Source organism: Austrofundulus limnaeus, unplaced genomic scaffold (genome assembly GCF_001266775.1).
Source record: "Austrofundulus limnaeus strain Quisiro unplaced genomic scaffold, Austrofundulus_limnaeus-1.0 Scaffold6, whole genome shotgun sequence".
In the NCBI taxonomy this organism is placed as follows: Eukaryota; Metazoa; Chordata; class Actinopteri; order Cyprinodontiformes; family Rivulidae; genus Austrofundulus; species Austrofundulus limnaeus.
The window spans coordinates 2,996,361-3,016,642 of NW_013952408.1; the positions used below are offsets into that span (position 1 = coordinate 2,996,361).

The window sequence follows — 20,282 nt, forward strand, 5'->3', positions numbered from 1 at the left end:
TTGCTGTTGTGCACACTCATGGTTTATTCATGCAGTTTTTTGGGGAGGTGCCTGAGAACTGTGTGAACGTTATCGTGGCAAACCTGACTGTGACTGACAAGGACCAGCCAAACACACCTGCCTGGAATGCYGTCTATAAAATCATTGACGGTGACCCCACTGGCAGATTTTCAGTGCCCACCGATCCAACAACTAATGAGGGCCTGGTAACTGTTGTCAAGGTATGAACGTTTCCTCTTTTTATCATGTGTATTTGCCTATGAGAATATCAAGTTCATGGTTGAACTCATTAAATTTATTAGGTGTTAATAAGTCTTAAGTGTGTTGAGCTGTTCCCTATAAATATACAAAACAAACTGATCTAAATCATTATTTATTTAAATAAAAAATATTTTGTGTAAATCAACCTCAGCCATGGAAAAAATAAATAAATCTGTACACACTTGTACAAAGAGTATAAAAGATAAGTTTGAAAATGGATTAAAGAAAACACCTTTTAAACTTTTCCAGCTATTTTTTTAAGTCCAGGCCACATTTCAAATGAAATAAAGTGGTTGCAGAACTCTTACACCAGCTTTCTTGTTGTGTATTCTTGAACTGATCACAAAAAAATTAGTCTCTTTTATTCTTCTTGATCTTTCTAGCTTTCAAAATATTTTTCAGGCAAAAGGGAAAAATAGATATTTTACTCCTTTTTTAAAAGTTGCTCTCTGATCAGCGTCACACCACAGAAAATGCTATGCAGTTAGTTTTATCTTGCATTTTTAATCACTCCAATAATGCTATTTTTTTTCTTTATTTCATTTCAGCCTATTGACTATGAAATTACTCGAACGTTTATGCTGAAAGTGGAAGCTAGGAATGAGGTTTCCCTGACTACGGCGATCCAATCCCACAGACAGTCCACTGCCACGGTCTCCATCAGGGTAATAGACGTCAATGAGAGYCCCTCCTTTGAGCCCAACCCTAAACTAATCAGACTGGAGGAAGGGATGGTGCCCGAGTCAGAGCTGACCTATTTTACTGCGCAGGATCCTGATCGCTTCAAGCAGCAAATCATCAGGTACGTAGTTAACTGTAAAATGAACGGTTGACCATTGTTTCCCACTTGTTGCGCTTCTGTTTCTAAATTCAAATTGGAAGAGACATGCTTATAATTTAAGAGAGCATCACACTTATCAACTTTAAAGCAACACCTGTTAGGGATTAATTTCAATACTGAGGAATTTACTATTTAATAAACAGGGATGACCTTTATGAGAGAAAATCAATTAAAATCTTTGAATTTTAGTTTGTTTGTAAAAATTAAACATTTACAAATGTTATCAAGAATGCAGTTATGATGGAATACATTGAAGTATTTGGAGCTTTATATTAAGAAGTGACTTTTTTTTTTTTTAAGTAAAAGCCATGTTGCAATTAAAAGTCTCCCTCTTTTATGTGAGCCAGACTCTTAACTAGCTAAATCAAATAACAGCCTCAGCCTTTCATTTGAGAAAATAGAGAGAGTTAATTTACTGAAATATCAGTGCTACCACTCATCATTCTTGATGTACCTATTTTTATTTTATTTTTTAATAATTCGTTGTGCCTTTTTAAAGTTGATGAATACAGGATCTTTGTTCAAAAACATAGTTGGATGTGGTGAGTCCTATTGATTATTTGATTCTTAGATTTCTTATGCTGCTGGCTGTTCTAATTTTCTATTGACTTTTGTAATGGTCAACAACAAAGTGATGCAAAAACCACACATTGTTTTTATCTTGAAGTTTGAGGTTGAGTCAGCAACACCTGGTTCTTTTAAAATCATCATCATCATCATCATCATTAATTTTTAAAGCACAATAAAAACCAAAGTGCTGTACAGGAGCGTAAAATAAAAACAATGAACAAARTACAGTAATAAAATGAACAATAAAATCAAACAAAACAGCAAAGGCTGGCCTAATGATCCTGCTCTTCAGACTCAAATGCCTGTTTAAACAGATGAGTTTTCAACAGAGACTTAAACTCATTTAGAGACATTTAGAGACCCAGCAAAATGCGTCATGTATGTAGCATGTATATTGTGTGTATGAAAAATGTTGTGGTTAAAGCAYGTTTTTCACACTTGTTGTGTAGACAGTGAAAACCCAACATATCTGTCTTGATTTTAACAAGCCTCATTTTTTCCTAGTCATAACTGTTTAGTTGTGGATGTGTTTATCTGCTTAAAATATTTCACACGAAAACTAAAAAGGTTGTCCTGTAAATTAATTTGAGGCGATTTTAAAAAAGAAGAAAAAGATGAGGCAGTTTGATCTCCCCTGCAAATTTGCTCTCAAATGTTGGAATAATTATATAAAATGTATGATGTCTGAAATATTTATTCAGTATAAATAAAATGCTTATAGAAACATTTTCAAAACTGGGCACAGTATTATATTTGGTTGGAAAACAAAAAATAAACACCTTAGACTATCTCAACCTTAATGAGACATTGAAAGTTCAACTTTAATCGAAATGATAAAGCTTTGTGTTAATGTCTATTTTTGTTATTGTCTCAGATACTCCAAGCTGTCAGATCCAGCCAACTGGCTAAATATTGATGCCGTCTCTGGTCGAATCACAACAATGGCCATTTTGGACAGAGAGTCTCCTTATGTGAAGCACAGTTTATACAATGCTACATTCCTGGCCATCGATGACGGTATGTAAGCGTTCATAGGGTACTGCAGTTTCCAAACATGCCTTGTTAAGTCTGCACTGGTTGCATGGTCTAGTAGTTTTAGCCAGACTGTTTCACATACACCTTTTTTATTACTATTACTGCCAGACTGCTCAAAGGAAGACAGTTTCTTTTTTATTATTATTATTTTTAAAAGAAACCTTAATATCTAATGTAGCTCCTGAAGGTCATTTTTCCTCCTGGTCTCCTTTTGACTACTTTTGTGAAGTTTTTTTCACTTGATGTTGATTCATAAGTGGGCCATATCTGGCAGAAAAATGTCTCCCAAGCTTGAAGGGCAATCAGGTGTCGTCATTTTCTCTGTCTGCAATGCTGGCCACCGTAGTCGAAGGTTAATACGCTAGCAATCCCACAATCGTCTAACATGTGGATGTTTTCACCTTCCGTATGCGCTTGTGGGATTTACCTCTGTTCAGGTTTACTCCGTTCTATGGGGCATCGCTTAGGCCAAGAGGCTTAAAATGTCTACCAATAAAGAGGTTTCTCAGCGTTAATGGGTCAGGATTGGATGACTAGCTCCTTTGAGCGTGGTCTGAATGGTAAAAAAGCCTCTTAGCTGAGTGAATACATAGAGAAGCCCCGGAGGAACGACAGTGGGCTCTGTTTGTCTGCTTTAGTATTCCTGTCTCGTGTCCTTCGTCAGGAAGACGTTCTTCAGGAACACAAACAAACACACTCACACACCAAATGTTCTGATATCCAACTCTTTCTTTCCACCTCCTCGCATGAGATTAGATTCTCAGGTCAGTATGCGGTGTTTATGGAACTTCTCCCTCAAGAGTAGTTATTTAGAGAGCAAAAGAAGAAGCTCCACACTTTAGTTTTCTCTGTTGCCTGTATAATGGTTTCAAAATGAGAGATGGCATTCCAATAGCATCTATTTGTTTCCATATGCAAATTTTTACATTTCAAATTCCCCATAAATATTAGCAAAATGTCAGTAGCATGTGCTCTTTTACGGTTTGTACAGATAAGAAGTTCCCTGCGACYGGCACAGGAACGCTGCAGATCTTCTTGCTGGACATCAACGACAACGCACCCAAAGTGTTTCCTCAGGAAGCAGAGATATGTGAAAAGCCGGAGCCCAACATCATCAACATCACTGCAGTGGACGGGGACCTGATCCCAAACGCTGGGCCTTTTGCCTTTGAGTTGGCTCACAAGCCTTCGGATATCAGAAGGAACTGGACCATAACAAGAACCAGCGGTGAGATGCAGAACGATACTGAACCCTAGTCCGATTCATACGGGGCCATTTTGTCCTGTTGTAAAACCTCAGATTAATGAGATTAAACTAATCTTCAGTTTGCAATTGCCAGAATGTAAGAGATTATGATTCCTTTGTRATTTTATGTTTAGTAGAAGTGAAAAAAACAAAACAAAAAAAAATCACTTGAGACCTTTTGCCTTTTTCTTTTGCAGTGGGTATGGTCTGATAATTATCTAAAAAAACAAAAGCATAAATCTAAAGCAATGCATTTTAGCAATTTGTTTAGTCATTAAAGCTTTACGAGTGTAATCTGAGTAACATTTTTGAAACGTGTTCATCAGTGTGTAAACAGCACATTTTAGTGATGTCAGAGTTAAGAGATACAATATATTAATCTATTAATCTTGCCAAACAGTCATTAATTATTTATGCTAATTTGAAACCAAACCACGAGTGGATGAAAACTCATTTGATGTGTGTTAGCTGTTAGTGTGAGCTGAAACACAGTAAATAAATCTTAATAGGATAATGGCATTTGGATTATCACTGCWGGGAATTTAGCCTAAGAAGCATTATCAAAAGGTATTCAGTAGGTTTATAAGCTTCAAATCCAAATCCTGACCATGTTTTGGATTAGATATGCTGATGCAACTTCCAGGTAGGAATTTATGCTCCATATTTGTGATAAAAGAAGTATAATCATGGCGTGAACACCATCTCTACAGATGACTTCAACGTTTGGATTAAATCCCCTGTGAAAGACTGAGCTCCGAAACAAACCTGGTGTTCGTTCATATTAAAACGCACTGAGTTGCTTAATCTCTAGAGTCACTGCTCAAAATCTGTTTCTTCTGATAAGGAAATATGTCTAGTCGTTGCTCACTTTCTTTACATCTCCATCTCTCAGGTGAAGGTGCTCAACTGAGCCTGAAGATTGGTTTCCTCGAAAGCGGTATCTATGTCATCCCCATCATAATCACGGATTCAGGCAACCTACCCATGGCCACCACCTCCTACCTGCGGATTAAAGTGTGCCAGTGTGACATTAACGGAGACTGCACCGACCAGCAACACATCATGGCTGCTGGTTTGGGAACAGGCGCCATCATATCCATCCTCCTCTGCATCATCATCCTGCTCGGTGAGTCTCTCAGCTTCTCTCTCGCACACTGCACAAATAACATGAGTGAACACAGGGATTATCAAGACAGCTATTCCAGATATCACTAGATTACTGTAGCATTACCAAAAAAAATAGCATCCATCAGGCCCACATCCAAACTTTAAAGCATCGGATCAGATTACATTTCATTGAGAATCTGCAGGTTCTTAGGTTTTATATTGTGGTATCTTTGTGTTTTTTTCCCCTTTCAATCAGTCCTTGTGCTGATGTTTGTGGTGTGGATGAAGCGCCGTGAAAAAGAGCGTCAGGCCAAACAGCTTCTTATCGATCCCGAGGATGATGTGAGAGACAACATCCTCAAGTATGACGAGGAAGGCGGTGGAGAGGAGGATCAGGTAAGAATTATGTGGTCAACACATTTTTTTTCTGGTSTAACTTGGAAGTATCAGAAACCTTTTTTTAATTTTCATCAGATCGTAATCAATTTTTATGGATGGTGGTTCTTGAATTAGGATTTTTCGCATAGCTGCTGTGTTTCTACATAAACTATAGTGATTACAGAAAAGTGCTTCTGTGTTTGTACAGTGTTAAAGCCAATCTAATAACAGTCAGTATCATCATTTTTAGTGGTAATGTGCCAATTTATTAAAAACAACAAATGTTTAGATAATGTCTAAATTTCTAAGGCATAGGTCCAAATCTGTAAGCAAATACCTTCAATTTAAAGTTAAGGACTTTGTATTCTTCATTGCATTTTACCAACATAGTTCATTCAGAAGCTGTACAGTGCTACAGAAAAGGTGATAAAAGGTAAATGTGTTGTCTTTGTTGTGAAAGATTATTCTGGTCACATCTACGCAGCAACATAAGAACAAAGAGGCACCACTTGTATTTTTCCTCTACAAGCGTACATACATTCGGTCTCTTTCTAGTATTATCTCTGCTTGTTATGCTTCTCCACGACATTCCTCTGAGTCATTCACAAGGCAAAGGAAGACAGTTTTTATCGAGCATCGAAGGCTGTCATTTTTTCCCTCCAAAGGAAGCTGAAAAAATCAAAATGTTAGAATCAATAAGGCAAACTCGTTTTGATCCGATTGGTTCTGGAAATATTGGAAATGTTTTGTCAACTGGAACAGCTCCTCGTTTCACAGCCCTAATGCAAGCACAAACAATAGAAACGCAGTGCCACAGGCATCAATAGTGTCCCATCTCTGTATCCTCCTGCACTGATCAGGCACACACAGGATTCAATTGTCCTAATAACCCCTTGTTAACAAAACGGAGTCATTTCATAAAAAAAAGGCAGTGTTGCACCAAATGGGCCATTTTCTTGCTGCTGGCTGAAGTGCTTTRGTGGCTTAGGTATAGCAGAAATGTGCGGGACACCCCAGTCTGACCCAGCGCGGTGCCAAATTAGCCTCGGAGACTTGTAATTGGTGAGCTGATGTCATTTAGAGACAGACATCTGCTGTAGTGCAATAATGAAACCCTGTCTAAGGTAACAATATGACTGGAAAGCCATTACACATCTGCCAGTAATTAGGCAGGAGGGAGAACACCCATTTGTCTATTAGAATCCCCAGTCTCTCACATAAAATTCAACAAACCTGTGGACCAGAGCACGTTGAGAAAGAAACTGTTGCACGATATAAACATCCCTTAAAGCCAAACAAGCGAATGCAGCGATTTATTGGGGAGAAATAAGCTCAGAGTTTGAACAGGGCAGAAAGGCCAAGGCGCCAGGAGAAAATGGTCTTGTCTGCGGAATTGTATGCGGMGTTGGTGTTGGGTAAAAAATGGACCTGACTTTCCCAGCGATGTAGTCTTTATAATGCCCACCTCTGTTCTCCCTATCTCCCGCAGGGGAGGAAATTGAAGTGTCAGAGCACTGGGTGCTTTCAGAGTTTGTGATTTTAGTTGCCACTGTCATTGCCCTGGTTGGTATTGGTTTGTATAGCCCTCATTTTATCAAAGGCAGACAGGTGATCAGCACTCCTTGGATGTGGCAAAAAAAGAAAGGAAAAAAAACAGAAATAATGGCAAATTGAGAATTTCTTGTGCACAGATTTCCTTGCAGAGCAACTGATGCACGACAGCGATGATTCATCCGCTCCTTAAAGTGACCTCAGAATAATTTATTTCACATTTACTTTTGACATGTTCTTGAAGGCATGCTTTTGAAAACTATTTTTTTGCTTCATTTTATTTATTTATTTATTTATTGTTCCAATCTCATGCAACACATGGAATAAATCAAATCAGTTGTTTTTCTCCCCCACAAACAAAAAGGAGACCTTGTCATTACGCTGATAACATCTCAGAGAAGATCATTTTAATAAATTAGACCTCAGKAGTAGCTTTTTGTACCTTTTTTGACGATTAAATTTCATTAACATTGATCAAAAGAAATTAATTTCAAAGTCTATATCATATTTTTAATAGTGTTTATTCATCCTCTGACTGAAAGCTACATCAAAAAGGTTGTTTGCTTATGCAACTTAACTGCAGGAATAAAGGGGGGAACAGCTTGCCAAAGGGCAAACTATCTGGTGACCAGCACATATGTTCCCTGTCGTAATTTGGAGTTAACAAGCTGTTGGCTTCATTCTCTTAATTGCATAAAAAGAAGAGATTATCAATTAATTTAATTTCATGCAACAAATTAATCTATTTTAAATTACTAACTTAAAAAAGAATGTTTTTTGTAAAACCAGCCATCACTTCAGTAATTAACAAATGCTCTAAATACAAATATTGTCTTAACCAAAATAACTCTAAATTAGTGTTTAAAGGGGATCTATCACCACTTTTTAGCTGTTAAACACATTTTGTTGTGTACTTGGATTCTCTAGGAGTGCAGAAAATTAGGATTTAGTCTCTCCCGGTACTGCACAGAAATCTTTATTCTGTTTGGGTCATATTTTTCAACCCACTCAGTTTTCTCTATTTTCTATGATGTTTTCTGAACCATTACATCACCGTATTTGCGAGGGAACTTCTAAATAAAGTTTGTACTTACCAACTACAATTTGATAGGATACATTCTCCTCTCGCTCTGCGTCAGACTCTGAGGCTGGATGCACACATCTTCTGTTGTTGCCATCTTTTTATTCATTTGTAAATAAACGAGCTGCTTTGATACACACCACAGAAAAGGAGTGAAAGAGGGGCTTGTGGAGCTGCAATAAGGAGAAATTCAGACTTTATATAGACTCCAACTGAATGATTTTAAATGTGAAAAAGGGTTTAAAAGCATGACATCTCCTTTTTTAAAGTAGCAAAATAAAAAAATTAACTAATTTAAGGTTGTTTATTTAAAAATTGTGCAAATGCTTAAATTTTGAAAGTTTGAGTGACTGCAGTAAAGTTCATTAAAATTAATTCAATGCATTAATCATTTAGAGCTGTTATTCCCTAAATGATTAAATGGCTCCCATTTACTGTATACCTCACCCCAGATTGTCAGGAATAAGATGTTTGGACGGATATTTACTTGCTTCRTGTTTGAATGTGGGTCATGAGTGCCAGCAGGCAGCCATTTCACCAGGCCCAGTTTACGTGCGAAGAGCCAGTTTGTGAAGAGGTGCTGCCATATTAYGTTACTTCTGCTTTTGTGACTTAAGCTCTTGTGAAAATCAGCTTTTTGATGTTTCATGTTTTTAGGAAGAAGAAAATGTTGAAAATGCAAACCAGTCATCAAAAATTGTTTAAATCAAATACAAAACATTAGTGACTTAAGAGAAAAAGTTAGTAAAGTTTTACTTATATAGCGCCTTTCACAGAAATAAATTCACAAGGTGCTGCACATTCAGGGAAGGGGGAGGGGGCAGTTAAGAAACACCCATTCAAGAAGACATACAAGACAAACATGGGGGAACAGATGAAACCGGTCATGTAGCAAACACAGTTGTGCTACCTTTACCAAAAGAAAAACTAAAAACCACACAAGGGAAGATGAGGAAAAAAAAGTTCTAATTTCTAATAGTAGTTCTACTTTGTTCAGATTGCACTGTGGTATATTATACGGGCGTGTCGAACATTGAACATAGAAATAGTGATGGAAAAAATACATTAGTTACTCTTAGAATATTTTCATACAGTGTAGTGAGATTATTCTTATCAACAGTATTCTCTTTAAATGATCATAAACATTTAAAAATGTCCTTTCATTTACTTTAAAAAAACCTATTTGGATTTGTTTTTTTAACATGTGGCTTTTAGCTACATTGCCAACCATGAGTTTTATGCATATTTTTTATTTTCTCATCACCGTTTCTTTAGCATATTTTTCCTCTTAGAGTGTTGGCATTTGAAGGTACACCCTCAACTGAGCAAAGACATTTTTGAAGGGGATATTAGAGATGGATGGATTACTGAAAATCTCTTAAAGAGGGCCAATCCATCATGCACGCTTATTAGGCACACACTGATTCTCAAATGGTATTATCTTTATCATATCGGCCGTCACCCTGATGGCATCCAGTCAGCCAGCTCGGCTGCTCTACTTTTCATCACGGCTCCTTTCTACAGCCTAACTTCTTTTTTTTTTTCCTCCTCTCTCTGCTCTTCCTTGTCCTTTTTTTTTTCCCTGCCCATGACTTTGCACAAACTGCATGCCATTCAGGTTGCCTTGGTAATGTTAATAGGATTAGGAATGGCTTAAGCATATCCACCATCCTGTGTCTGGGCATTGATTAGAGCAAAATAGTCGCTTGCACATCCTTCCTGCACCACATGGCACAAGAACAGAGATTCAGCCGCGTATGATGTGATCCTCAGCTTGAACCCCTTTTTAGTGCCTTTTTTTTTCTTTTTTCTTATGCGTCAAGTTTGTCCTGGACTTGTGCCTCACAGACAAGAAGATAAAAGTTCCCCTCGTGTTCCTCGGCTCTGCGTTTTAACTTTCAAAATCTCTCCCTTTTTTTTCCCTGAGTTGAACAACTTCTTGCTCTTCACAGCACATGGCGTGTTTTATCTGTTTAAATAATCACACTCAGCTCGGGTTCTTGTCACACTGCTCAGTTAAGTCCCATCTGTTTGCCTGTTTCCCAGGATTATGACCTGAGTCAGCTTCAGCAGCCAGACACGCTCGAGCCTGATGCCATCAAGCCGGTGGGAATCCGCCGTCTAGACGAGAGACCTCTCCACCCCGAGCCCCAGTATCCTTTGAGGTCAGCAGCACCCCATCCTGGAGACATCGGAGATTTCATCAACGAGGTAAAAGCACTAGCCTTGATGCAACTTCTGAAGTCGCCGTTGCTCCTCCGAATCCAATCTCAAGGAAAGAGCCAAAATGAAAGATTCAGTGCAGTCACAAAGCTTAAATTTCATTTTCGACTTGAATGCGTTTCTTATAATAAAATTTGTATCTAAATAAACTATTAGGCTTTTATGGCCGAGCATCAAGTATTTTYCTTTGCCTTCCAGGGGGAAAAGACTCTTTGCACTCAATCAGTTAGAATTGTTTTCATGTTTTCACTGCAGATACAGAGAAACTTTTCTACTTCCACATATATCCCCTCCGACTTTCCTAAAGCCTGATGTATATGAAACTAACTCCCTCATATATAATTGTTTTCCTCATCACATTCTGCCAAAGAGGAAATAGAGATGTGTCACAGTATTGTAATGGCATAATGGCACAGTAATGGCAGATGAGAGAAGCAATGCATTAGCTTTCTATCTGCGTGTACTGCTCAGAGTGCCCTCGTTTGCCTGAGGCCATCATTGACTCCAGCATGAAGGCAGAATGTAAAATGAAAAGAGGAGTCATATATTTTTCACAAGCTCCAACAGACAAGAGTTTCACAGCATTACAAATGAAGTTCGCTCCTAGTTTTTGGATGGCACCCCTGTTTTTACATTAGCGTTTGCTCTTTTGGCTCTGCTGCCCCACCATTTATCGCCTAGATCCCCTTGCCTAGTCATGGGAATGGGTAATAAACGTGTCAAAACAGCTGATATGTAGAGAAATTTTATATTTTGTGGTTAAAAAAACATTTGAGTATATAGTAAGTGTGCACATTCTTTCTTCAGACTTGTTCTTTGCGTGTCATTTCCAAAAAAACCGCTCTTTTAGCACTCTTCTGCAGAAAATACTTACTGGAACTGTGTAGTTCTGATCCGTTTTCAGTCCCAAATTTGGCTGCTGCTAAGTCTAAGTCATGCTAACTGCAGCAAGCACATTGAGCTGGAATGACCTAACTGATATGGCACGCTGCCAGCAGAGAGGGGAGACAGAGTGGAGTGGGGGGAGGGAGTATGTCTCTTCTCCATCCTGAATTGTGCACATTCCCCCGGAGCTTCAGGCTCTTAATTAAATTAGAGGAACAGAGAAGGRAAAAAAATCAGGCGTGGGTTTAGCATAAGGACGCTAACCCCATAGTCGAACAAATAAAGATCCATTAGTCAACTTCTGGTCTGTTCTCACACGGGGGTTAACATTAAATACATTAGCACCTCTTTTGTCCACAGGTGGACACAGAAAGAGACAAAAGCTGAAGTGATTGTGTTCATTGTTCTGCACAATGACTTGCTTCGGTCCTCGCAAGGCTTTCTGTGAACTGAGATAGCAGCGGGTTTGATTACACGTCATTATCTGCAGGACAGAGAGACTCCAAAAAGTGACGACAGTTCCCCCATTTTAAGAGTCGTGATTGATTCCACTGCAGAGGATTACCCAGTGATTCTGAGAGGTTTTTTTTATATTCTTATAATGCTGAGCTCATTAATTGTCCAACTTTATGAAACTGCCAGTGGCGTTTTAGTTGTAGATAGAAGGCAGGCTACATTAGGCGAAGCTAATATGGTTGTAATTGAAATGAACGATCCATCTGTCATATTTTCCACAAAATGATCAGCACCGCAACCCTGACCAAACACTTCACCAAAGCTAACAAGTGGAAAATAATGGCTAAGTGCCCAGGCACTTTAATCCAATCCATCTCTTTATTTGAGAGCATTTCAGCACTATAGTCACAGTATAGAGGAAACTATAAATCTTTGACGGGTTCTCAATGAGCGGAGGCCTCTCTTCTCTGCTATGGTTCTGTACCTCTTTTAATTCATTCATTATTTGTTGAGTGTCCTCAGTTCTAGCGATATGATGGAGAAACCGGGCCCGGATCCAAAAGTGGTTCATGGCCAAAGCACATCTCAGCTCCTAGATTAGCAATCCATCAAGTCTCCTGAGTCCTGTTAGTGAATGAGGCTGGAAATCAATAACAATCCATAAGGACCTCTCGTGACGCTATGAGGATTTCTGGGAATGTCAAGTAGGATCTCCAAAATAGAACCACCCTCACAAGCTCCATGAGCTTCGGGATGACGTGTCGTTTCTGCTTATGTCTACATTTTACAGAGTTGATTACATCGAATATTAAAGATAAAAGATGAGGTATCATAGTTGTGCTGCCTGTGCAGAGGATAGGGCGCTCAGTTGCAGGGGTTACTGAGGAAAAGGGCAGATACTTTTAGGCGTTTAAAGCTCCTGGTCATGATCAGTGTTGGCCTTTTGATCCAGCAGCAGATAATCCAACATTCTAGAAACATCTGGAGGATCCCATCTCAAACAGAAAACTTAGGAACGGCAGAGCCTGATTAACTCTAACAAGAATCATATTTCCTGAACAAGCTGAGGGAAAGACCTTTTGAAAGGTTTTGGGAAAAGTGAGCCTGTTTCGGAGCGTCCAAGGGAGGGAGTGATGTTTATGTTGTTGTAGACAGGTTTTTGTGTGTAGAGTGCCGGCGGGACTTAATCTTCTGATCTAACTGTGGTTTTATTTCCTTGCGCACAGGGACTGAAGGCAGCAGACAAYGACCCCACTGCTCCTCCCTACGACTCGCTGCTAGTGTTCGATTACGAGGGCAGCGGCTCCACAGCCGGCTCCCTAAGCTCACTCAACTCCTCCAGCAGCGGGGGCGACCAGGACTACGATTATCTCAACGACTGGGGCCCTCGCTTTAGAAAACTGGCAGACATGTACGGTGGAGGCGACGACTAGGACGCGCTGGCACACATTGAAGGATAAGGATCACAAAAAAAAGGATTTCCTATTGAAGGACAGCTTCTGATATTCCCTGAGAGTGATAGAACTGTGACTGAAATTATAAAAAAAAAAGGAAGAAAAAAAAAACGTTAATTCAATTTTTTTTCCCAAAAACAACCAACCTAGGCTTATTGTTGTAGTCTCTGCATACATATGCTTGTTGAAAGCTTAGGCACAGGCTGTGGTCCAGCTGTGGAGGATGGTGGGAGGGAATGCTGGTGGACTGTCACCACTCAGATTGTCGTACTGAATGCGCTCAGTTAAACTTGAATTTCACAGTACAGAAGCACTGGGATATAATGTGCCTTTTTGTACATTTTTTTGGATCTAAATGATTAGTTTTATGTTCAAGGCTTTAATGGTACTGACTTTTAGAGTGATTTCAAACGAATATGTTACACTCTGGTATGCTTCAACATGCTTTTTCTTTCTTTTTTTTCTGTTTCTTTTGGTTACACAACGCTCCTGTTTGAAGGCTATTTAAATAAATCACAAGGATTGAACATCTGTTAGCTTGGATGAGAAGAAAAACGATTTAAAGCAGCACTGTACAGTATGCTAAACCTTTAGACTTTCTCACAAAAAATTAAAATTATGCAGCTGGTTGCAAATAAAGGGAGTTATAAATCACACTTTTGTAGCATTTTTTTATTATTTTTTTTTGAAGTGGTGTAGTATTTTACAAAAACAACAAACTGTTTTGGTCTAATTTATGTACACTTCTTTTGCCTTAGTCATAATCTGATATGTTCGAGTTTTACTTCACTGTAAAAAGATGTGTGTACATAATATTTTTTTCCTCCCTTTTTTTTTTTCTTTTGATGTAGTATTATGGAAAAAGTGCGAAGTTCCAAACTTGTAAATGTATAATTTGGACAACAAATACAAGTTTTTTTGCATGTTTTTATCTTTTCATGACGACAAAAACTTTCAAAAAATTAAAAAAAAATAGTTTCACAAATTTCTTTACAACGTGGAAAAAAAACCTGGGTGATAATACATGTGTAGAAGTTACGAGTGTTTTGTATAAAAAAAATAAATGGGGAAAAAAACAATAAAATAGAAAAGTAGTGATCTTGTCAGCACAACTGTTGAATTTGTACCAAACAAAATGGGACGTGGGAAGGTCAGAAGTGCTGTTGGCACTGATGAAAGACTCAGCTTTAAGACTGGAGCAGGTGTTGAACTGAAGCCTTGTGGAAAACCGTGTGTACTCCAACACAAATTATACATCTCTGACCCCAACCATCCAAATAAAATGCTGATTTTGGAGCTAATAAAGGAAAAAAAGCCTCTTTATTTCTTTGTTTTTACAACTCAGCATTAACACTGAGACCTAAATAAACTGACGTGTAATTTAAAAGAACAATAGGTGCATGTTTAAGGATGTACATACTAGAAAAGAAAATGAATTATTTTTACCCTTTTCCCCCCTATATTGTAAACAAAACCGTTAAATCCAAAGATTAAAAGTTTGTTTGCTTGAAGGTGAAAAACAAACCGTTTCTCAAAGCCAAGTTGAGGACAAAATCTCCCTGAAAACACAAATCCATTCATCACCGGTTTGTTCAGTTGAGTACTGTACCATCAGACCGAATTTGACCTCAAACACCTCAGAACGGCGTCTCTTGAGGTACTTCTTTATGCGTTTACTCTTCTGGCACATTTGGCAGGATGAAAACAAGAATCCCCTCTCTTGTGTTGTATGTGGTGGCAGAAACAGCAAGAACTATCTGTTCAGCTGTCAGAGCACAGTGTCGCCGGTTGATGAAAGTCACCGAGCGTCACCCGTTTAGACTTCACCTGCCTCCCCTCCCTTTCTCCTGCTGCTTGTAATTCATGGAGTCGTTCTTTATCGGGTTAAAAAGATGCGGGCGCGTATTCTAATTCAGCTAAATTAAGCCAAAGCCAAATGCGGTGCCTCGAACGGAACCCAGTGAATGGCTATTAGCGATTAATCACTGAACCGTTCCTGCTTTTTGTTTTCAGCATGTGTAACGGTTGTAGCCGGCTGTTTGTTATTCAGTTCCTCGTCCTGTACCTCTTAAGAACACCCATAGTGTTTTACGGTTCATGAGCCAAGGAATCAGTCCAAAGACTTGTTTCCAAACGACCTTGTGGTGCGCAGCTCTTATCTCGGGGTATGCATAGCTGTGCGCTCCATTTGCCAGTATCAACACAAAATGTTTCTGTGCCGAGCTGGATTTAATGCTAAACAACAAACTGCCTGACCTCGACGTGTTGTTCCAACTGCAGCTGAATCAGATTTGCCCTATTGCATCACTTCCTTTTTTTTTTTTACCTTGAGGTTGTTCAGYGCAAGCTGCTGGACTTTTGTCTTTCCCTTTCATTTTTGCTTCCCTTGTAGATGAGGAACAATTGGTCAAACTACTTTCCTCGCTTTAATCTTGAGCGGGCGGATGTGTTTAGTTATTTAACATCTTAAAAGGGGAGGCTTCACTTTGTGGCTTAGAAGTTTCCAGTGTTGGGCACTGGAGCAGAACAGATTTGGAGTAGATTGCGCACCATTAGGGGAATAGTTTGACATTTTTTTGACGTGTTCTTGCTTGTGTTGTGATAATTAGACGAGTGGATTGATGCTTCTAATAAACACATCCGAGCAACACAAAGCAACCAATGAACACAACAGACAGAAGAAATAGATAACTCTCTCTCRTTACTGACTTCATGATTAAACTGCACAGTTTATTCAGTTCCTRAAAGATTCAAATAGAAAAAAAARAGTTATTTCAAGAAAGTTTTTTTTGCACTGCTGCCCATTTCATACCTACTTACTAATTCAACTCARGGGTGGTGGTGCACGTGTGGTCAGGGTGGCATGTACCACCCCTGGTACTTGAGTGGCCACCCCCAGGTGCCACTCCCAAATAACTGACAAGTGGGTGGGATTGGGAATCTTAGATTTTGTATTTCAATTTTGTTAGATTGTTCTCTGATACCACTGTACTATGTTTAAAGCCYTAGTCTGACAGGATTAGTTTTACCTGGGGACCCCATGCTATTTGTAATAATTACAGAGATTGTCTGTGTTGTTAATCCCGTGAGAATTGGCCATGTCAGTAATTTGTAAAGTAAAAATTCCCCCGCAAATTACCTACCATAATTCGCTGAACTCCGAGGTCCTGTGTTAATACTAATCCAATGCGAAAAGGCATCTCTGTGATTTGGACAGGAATGGACTGAATCCCATATGTAATTAGGCAGTTTTGGTTTTCTTGGTGCATTTTTATTTACTTTTGGTGAAGAATGAAGGCTGGATTGGAGTGCACTGAAAACCTTTTCGGTCCTAGGCCGGAAAAACCCGACACGTTATGTGCGCCATAAAAAATAATAATAATTTTAAAAAGTCTGAAGAGAGGGCGCAAAATCAGATGCAAATGGTGGCTCACTGTACTGTAAGAATATATATATTTTTTTCTGTTTGTAGCCTTCTGGCTGATGCTGAATGTTGAGGTCTGGCCGTAGCGCAGCAGGCGCGCGCACTCTCGCCAGCTGTGAAGGTGTTCATATGTCAACCCCTTTGGACGTTTACCTAATGAGCCTCAAAAATCTATAATTTTTGCTAAAATTCTGTWCCACTCGTACCCGCAYGTGGGGGTGGGGTGGGGGTCTGTCRGCCGTGGAGATGACAGTGCCTGCTGTCAGCAGGAGGAGAGGAGAGCAGAAAAAGTGGAGAACTTGATGTTTATTGTTTGTTTTTTTAATGTCCGTTCAACTAAATAGACAACAACTAACCAGGCTTCAATGTCACATTCGGGAGATGTCTGTAAATTTCAGGAAGATCTCAGGCTTTGGTGATCCCGTACGAATGTGCCACATAAAACACAGACATCTGGGAGTAATTTATTTATTACATGGTGTCCCTRGGTAAAACTAATCCCGTCAGAATAGGGCTTAAGCTGTATATGTGTAAAGGGATCCCTGATTAGTTGTAACATTAGACTTTATTTGATAAACATATCCCACTAATTTTTGTCTCAGCGACCACCCGAGCCACAATCCGCTTTGACTGCGGCTGCTTCCGGAGTCCCACAGGCCAAAAAGACCCAATAGGACTCCTTCTTCAGCCTGACAGCATCCCTCACCCCCGGTGTCCACCAGCGGGTTCGAGGGTTGCCGCCAYRAYAGGCACCGACAACCTTAYRGCCACAGCTCAGATAAGCCGCCTCGACAATGGAGGCACGGAACACGGCCCACTCGGACTTAATGCCCCCCACCTCCCCCGGAACGTGTTCGAAGTTCCCCCGGAGGTATGAGTTGAAGCTCTGTCTGACGGGAGACTCTGACAGACGTTCCCAGCAGATCCTTACTACACGTTTGGGTCTGCCAGGTCTGACCAGCATCCTCCCCCACCAATGGAACCAACTCACCACCAGGTAGTGGTCACTTGACAGCTCTGCTCCTCTCTTCACCCGAGTGTCCAAAACATGCGGCCGCAGATCAGATGAAACAACAATAAAGTCGATCATCGAACTGCGGCCCAGGGTGTCCTGGTGCCAAGAGCACATATGGACACCCTTATATTTGAACATGGTATTCGTTATGGACAATCCGTGACGAGCACAGAAGTCCAACAACAAAACACGGCTCGGGTTCATGTCGGGGGGTCCATTCCTCCCAACCACGCCTCTCCAGGTCTCACTGTCATTACCCACGTGAGCGTTGAAGTCCCCCAGCAAAACGAGGGAGTCCCCGTCTCCAGCACCCCATCCAAAGACTCCAGAAAGGGTGGGTAATCTGAACTGCTGTTAGGCGCATACACTGTAAAATCCATTAGTTATCATTACTTTAAAAAGCTTGTAAACCAATTGCACTTAAAAAATTGAGTAAATGGTAAATGGACTGAACTTATAAAGCGCTTTATCAAGTCCCTCCGGACCCCAAAGCACTTTACAGTTACAGACATCCACCCATTCACACACACATTGTACACTGAGCTAGTGAAAAGTTCAATCACTTTACAAGCTTTTTTTAAGTAATGAAAACTCACAGATTTTACAGTGTAGGCACAAACAACAGTCAGGACCTGTCCCCCGTAGGTGAAGGGAGGCTACCCTCTCGTTCACCGGGGTGAACCCCAACGTAYAGGCACCGAGATGGGGGGCAATWAGTATGCCCAATCCTGCTCGGCGCCTCTCAGCATGGGCAACTCCAGAGTTCCCCAAAATTAAAATCTATCTGAGGGCTGAGGCCAAATGCAAAAATATAATTCATGAAATACAAATACTACTGAAGTACAGTCCTTTTATTTTAATGATTATGTCCTGCTGGAGTGTGACATGATTTGTTTGTGTATGAACTAATACGGTATCAGAGTTTTATATTTTTATCCGTCTGATTTAACCACAGTTAAATTCACTCTATCTAGGAGGCACAATTTAAATGGATAGTATTTATTTTTTACAATAACAAGCTGGAATGAAAACAAGCAAAGATAAAAATGAAATAAAAGTAACATGTTACGCCCCATCTAGGAGCAACCAGGAAGTAACAAAAAGTGGAAAAATTCCCAACCTCTGCACCATTCAACAACAAAAAAAGAAAAAAAGGAGCCACTGGAAAACTATTTGATGAAAAGAAGAAAAGTGTGATTTTCATTTACACTGCTTGTGTACAGTATATACAAAACTGGAGTGTCTTCACTTCAGGGTGAGCCGAAGGCCAAAATAACAAACAAAACAAATCTAAGTTTTTACATGTTACCTCAAAATTAAATAGAAATGAAATACAAATTAAATCTTACCTTCCTACTTACCCAAAACAGGATAAAAACATGTTCAAAATGCAGCTCACCCCTACAAAACTCCTCACAAAACTACTTTTTAGTTAAGTACAAACAAACAACTCTAAAGGCTAACGTGTAGCAGCAGGCGGCAGGTTGGATGGCCCTGAGGAGGAGGAAGCTCTCGACGTCATCACCTCTCAACTAATCTTTATACAGTTTTCTCATCAACAGGTCCAATCCTTCTTCAGCTCCTGGTCTGAATCAACCAATCACGGACAGCACCTGGAAACTCATTTGCATACATAATCATCGCAACACACACACTCAAAACAAAATATGACGGCACTTGTAACAAACAACTTTCTACTTCTTTACTTTTTTTAAAAAATGTAAGAGTAGAAAGTACAGATAATTGTGTGAAAATGTAAGAAGTAGAAGTAAAAAGTAGGCTGAAAGATAATTACTCAAGTAAAGTACAGATACCCCAAAATTCTACTTACGTACAGTAACAAGGTATTTGTACTTAGTTACTTTACAACTCTGTTAGAAGGCAAGAATGCTGCACTCTAATGGAACTGAATTTACGATATTTATTTTGCAAAATTAGTCAATCATATTGCTCTTGATAACTTGGCTTGAAAACTCACAAAAGCTCAAGAGGGTGGAAAAAATAGCTGATGTAGTTTCCATGATAAAAATCAGCAAAAGACTGAGTCAGCAAACTGTGAAACACAGCTTTGCGGGGCTTCACTACAAACAACTTTTTGGAACCTCACCATCAAAGACAAATTCAAAGAATCTTGTTAAATGTTGTTTTTCTATATAAATTAAAGAATCCAAGTCCAATGTTTTTATGTATTTATTTATTTTTTTTAGCCTGCAAAAATGGTTGACAATTCGCTGCTGGTTGTAGATCTCATCATAAAAAGCGTGAGCACCACTGCGGTTGCCTCAGTCAGGCGTTCAGTTAAAAYGACCTCATCCTTGGCTTTAACTCGCCTGCAGGATCTCCCACCCTGCTGTATTGTCATCATGTTGTTGAGATTGCTCCAACTGCTTCAAATCCACCAAGCAGTCAAGTCTAGTTTCTTTTCTCTCTCTCTCTCTCTGTCTCTCTCTCTCTGTCTCTCTCTCTCTCTCTCTCTCTCTCTCTCTCTCTCTCTCTCTCTCTCTCTCTCTCTCTCTGTCTCTCTCTCTGTGTCTCTCTCTCTCTGTCACTCTCTCTGTGTCTCTCTCTGTGTCTCTCTCTCTGTCTCTGTCTCTCTCTGTCTCTCTCTCTCTCTCTGTCTCTCTCTCTGTGTCTCTCTCTCTCTCTCTCTGTCTCTCTCTCTCTCTCTCTCTCTCTCTCTCTCTCTCTCTCTCTCTCTCTCTCTGTCTCTCTCTCTCTCTCTCTCTGAATCTCTCTCTGTGTCTCTCTCTCTCTG

The 20,282-nt window shown here is 39.7% G+C and overlaps 1 protein-coding gene across 1 annotated transcript in view; it reads left to right on the top strand.

Moving 5' to 3' along the window:
- cdh2 (cadherin 2, type 1, N-cadherin (neuronal)) overlaps positions 1-14,402 on the top strand; it is a 59,316-nt gene extending 44,914 nt beyond the window's left edge. Inside the window, exons 9-16 of the mRNA XM_014030577.1 lie at positions 36-221; positions 810-1,063; positions 2,547-2,689; positions 3,699-3,935; positions 4,846-5,079; positions 5,317-5,456; positions 10,117-10,281; positions 12,861-14,402. Of these exons, the coding sequence (XP_013886031.1) occupies positions 36-221; positions 810-1,063; positions 2,547-2,689; positions 3,699-3,935; positions 4,846-5,079; positions 5,317-5,456; positions 10,117-10,281; positions 12,861-13,067 (1,566 nt within the window). The 3' untranslated portion in view covers positions 13,068-14,402. The remainder of the gene's footprint in view (positions 1-35; positions 222-809; positions 1,064-2,546; positions 2,690-3,698; positions 3,936-4,845; positions 5,080-5,316; positions 5,457-10,116; positions 10,282-12,860) is intronic.
- Positions 14,403-20,282: the final 5,880 nt, after the last annotated feature.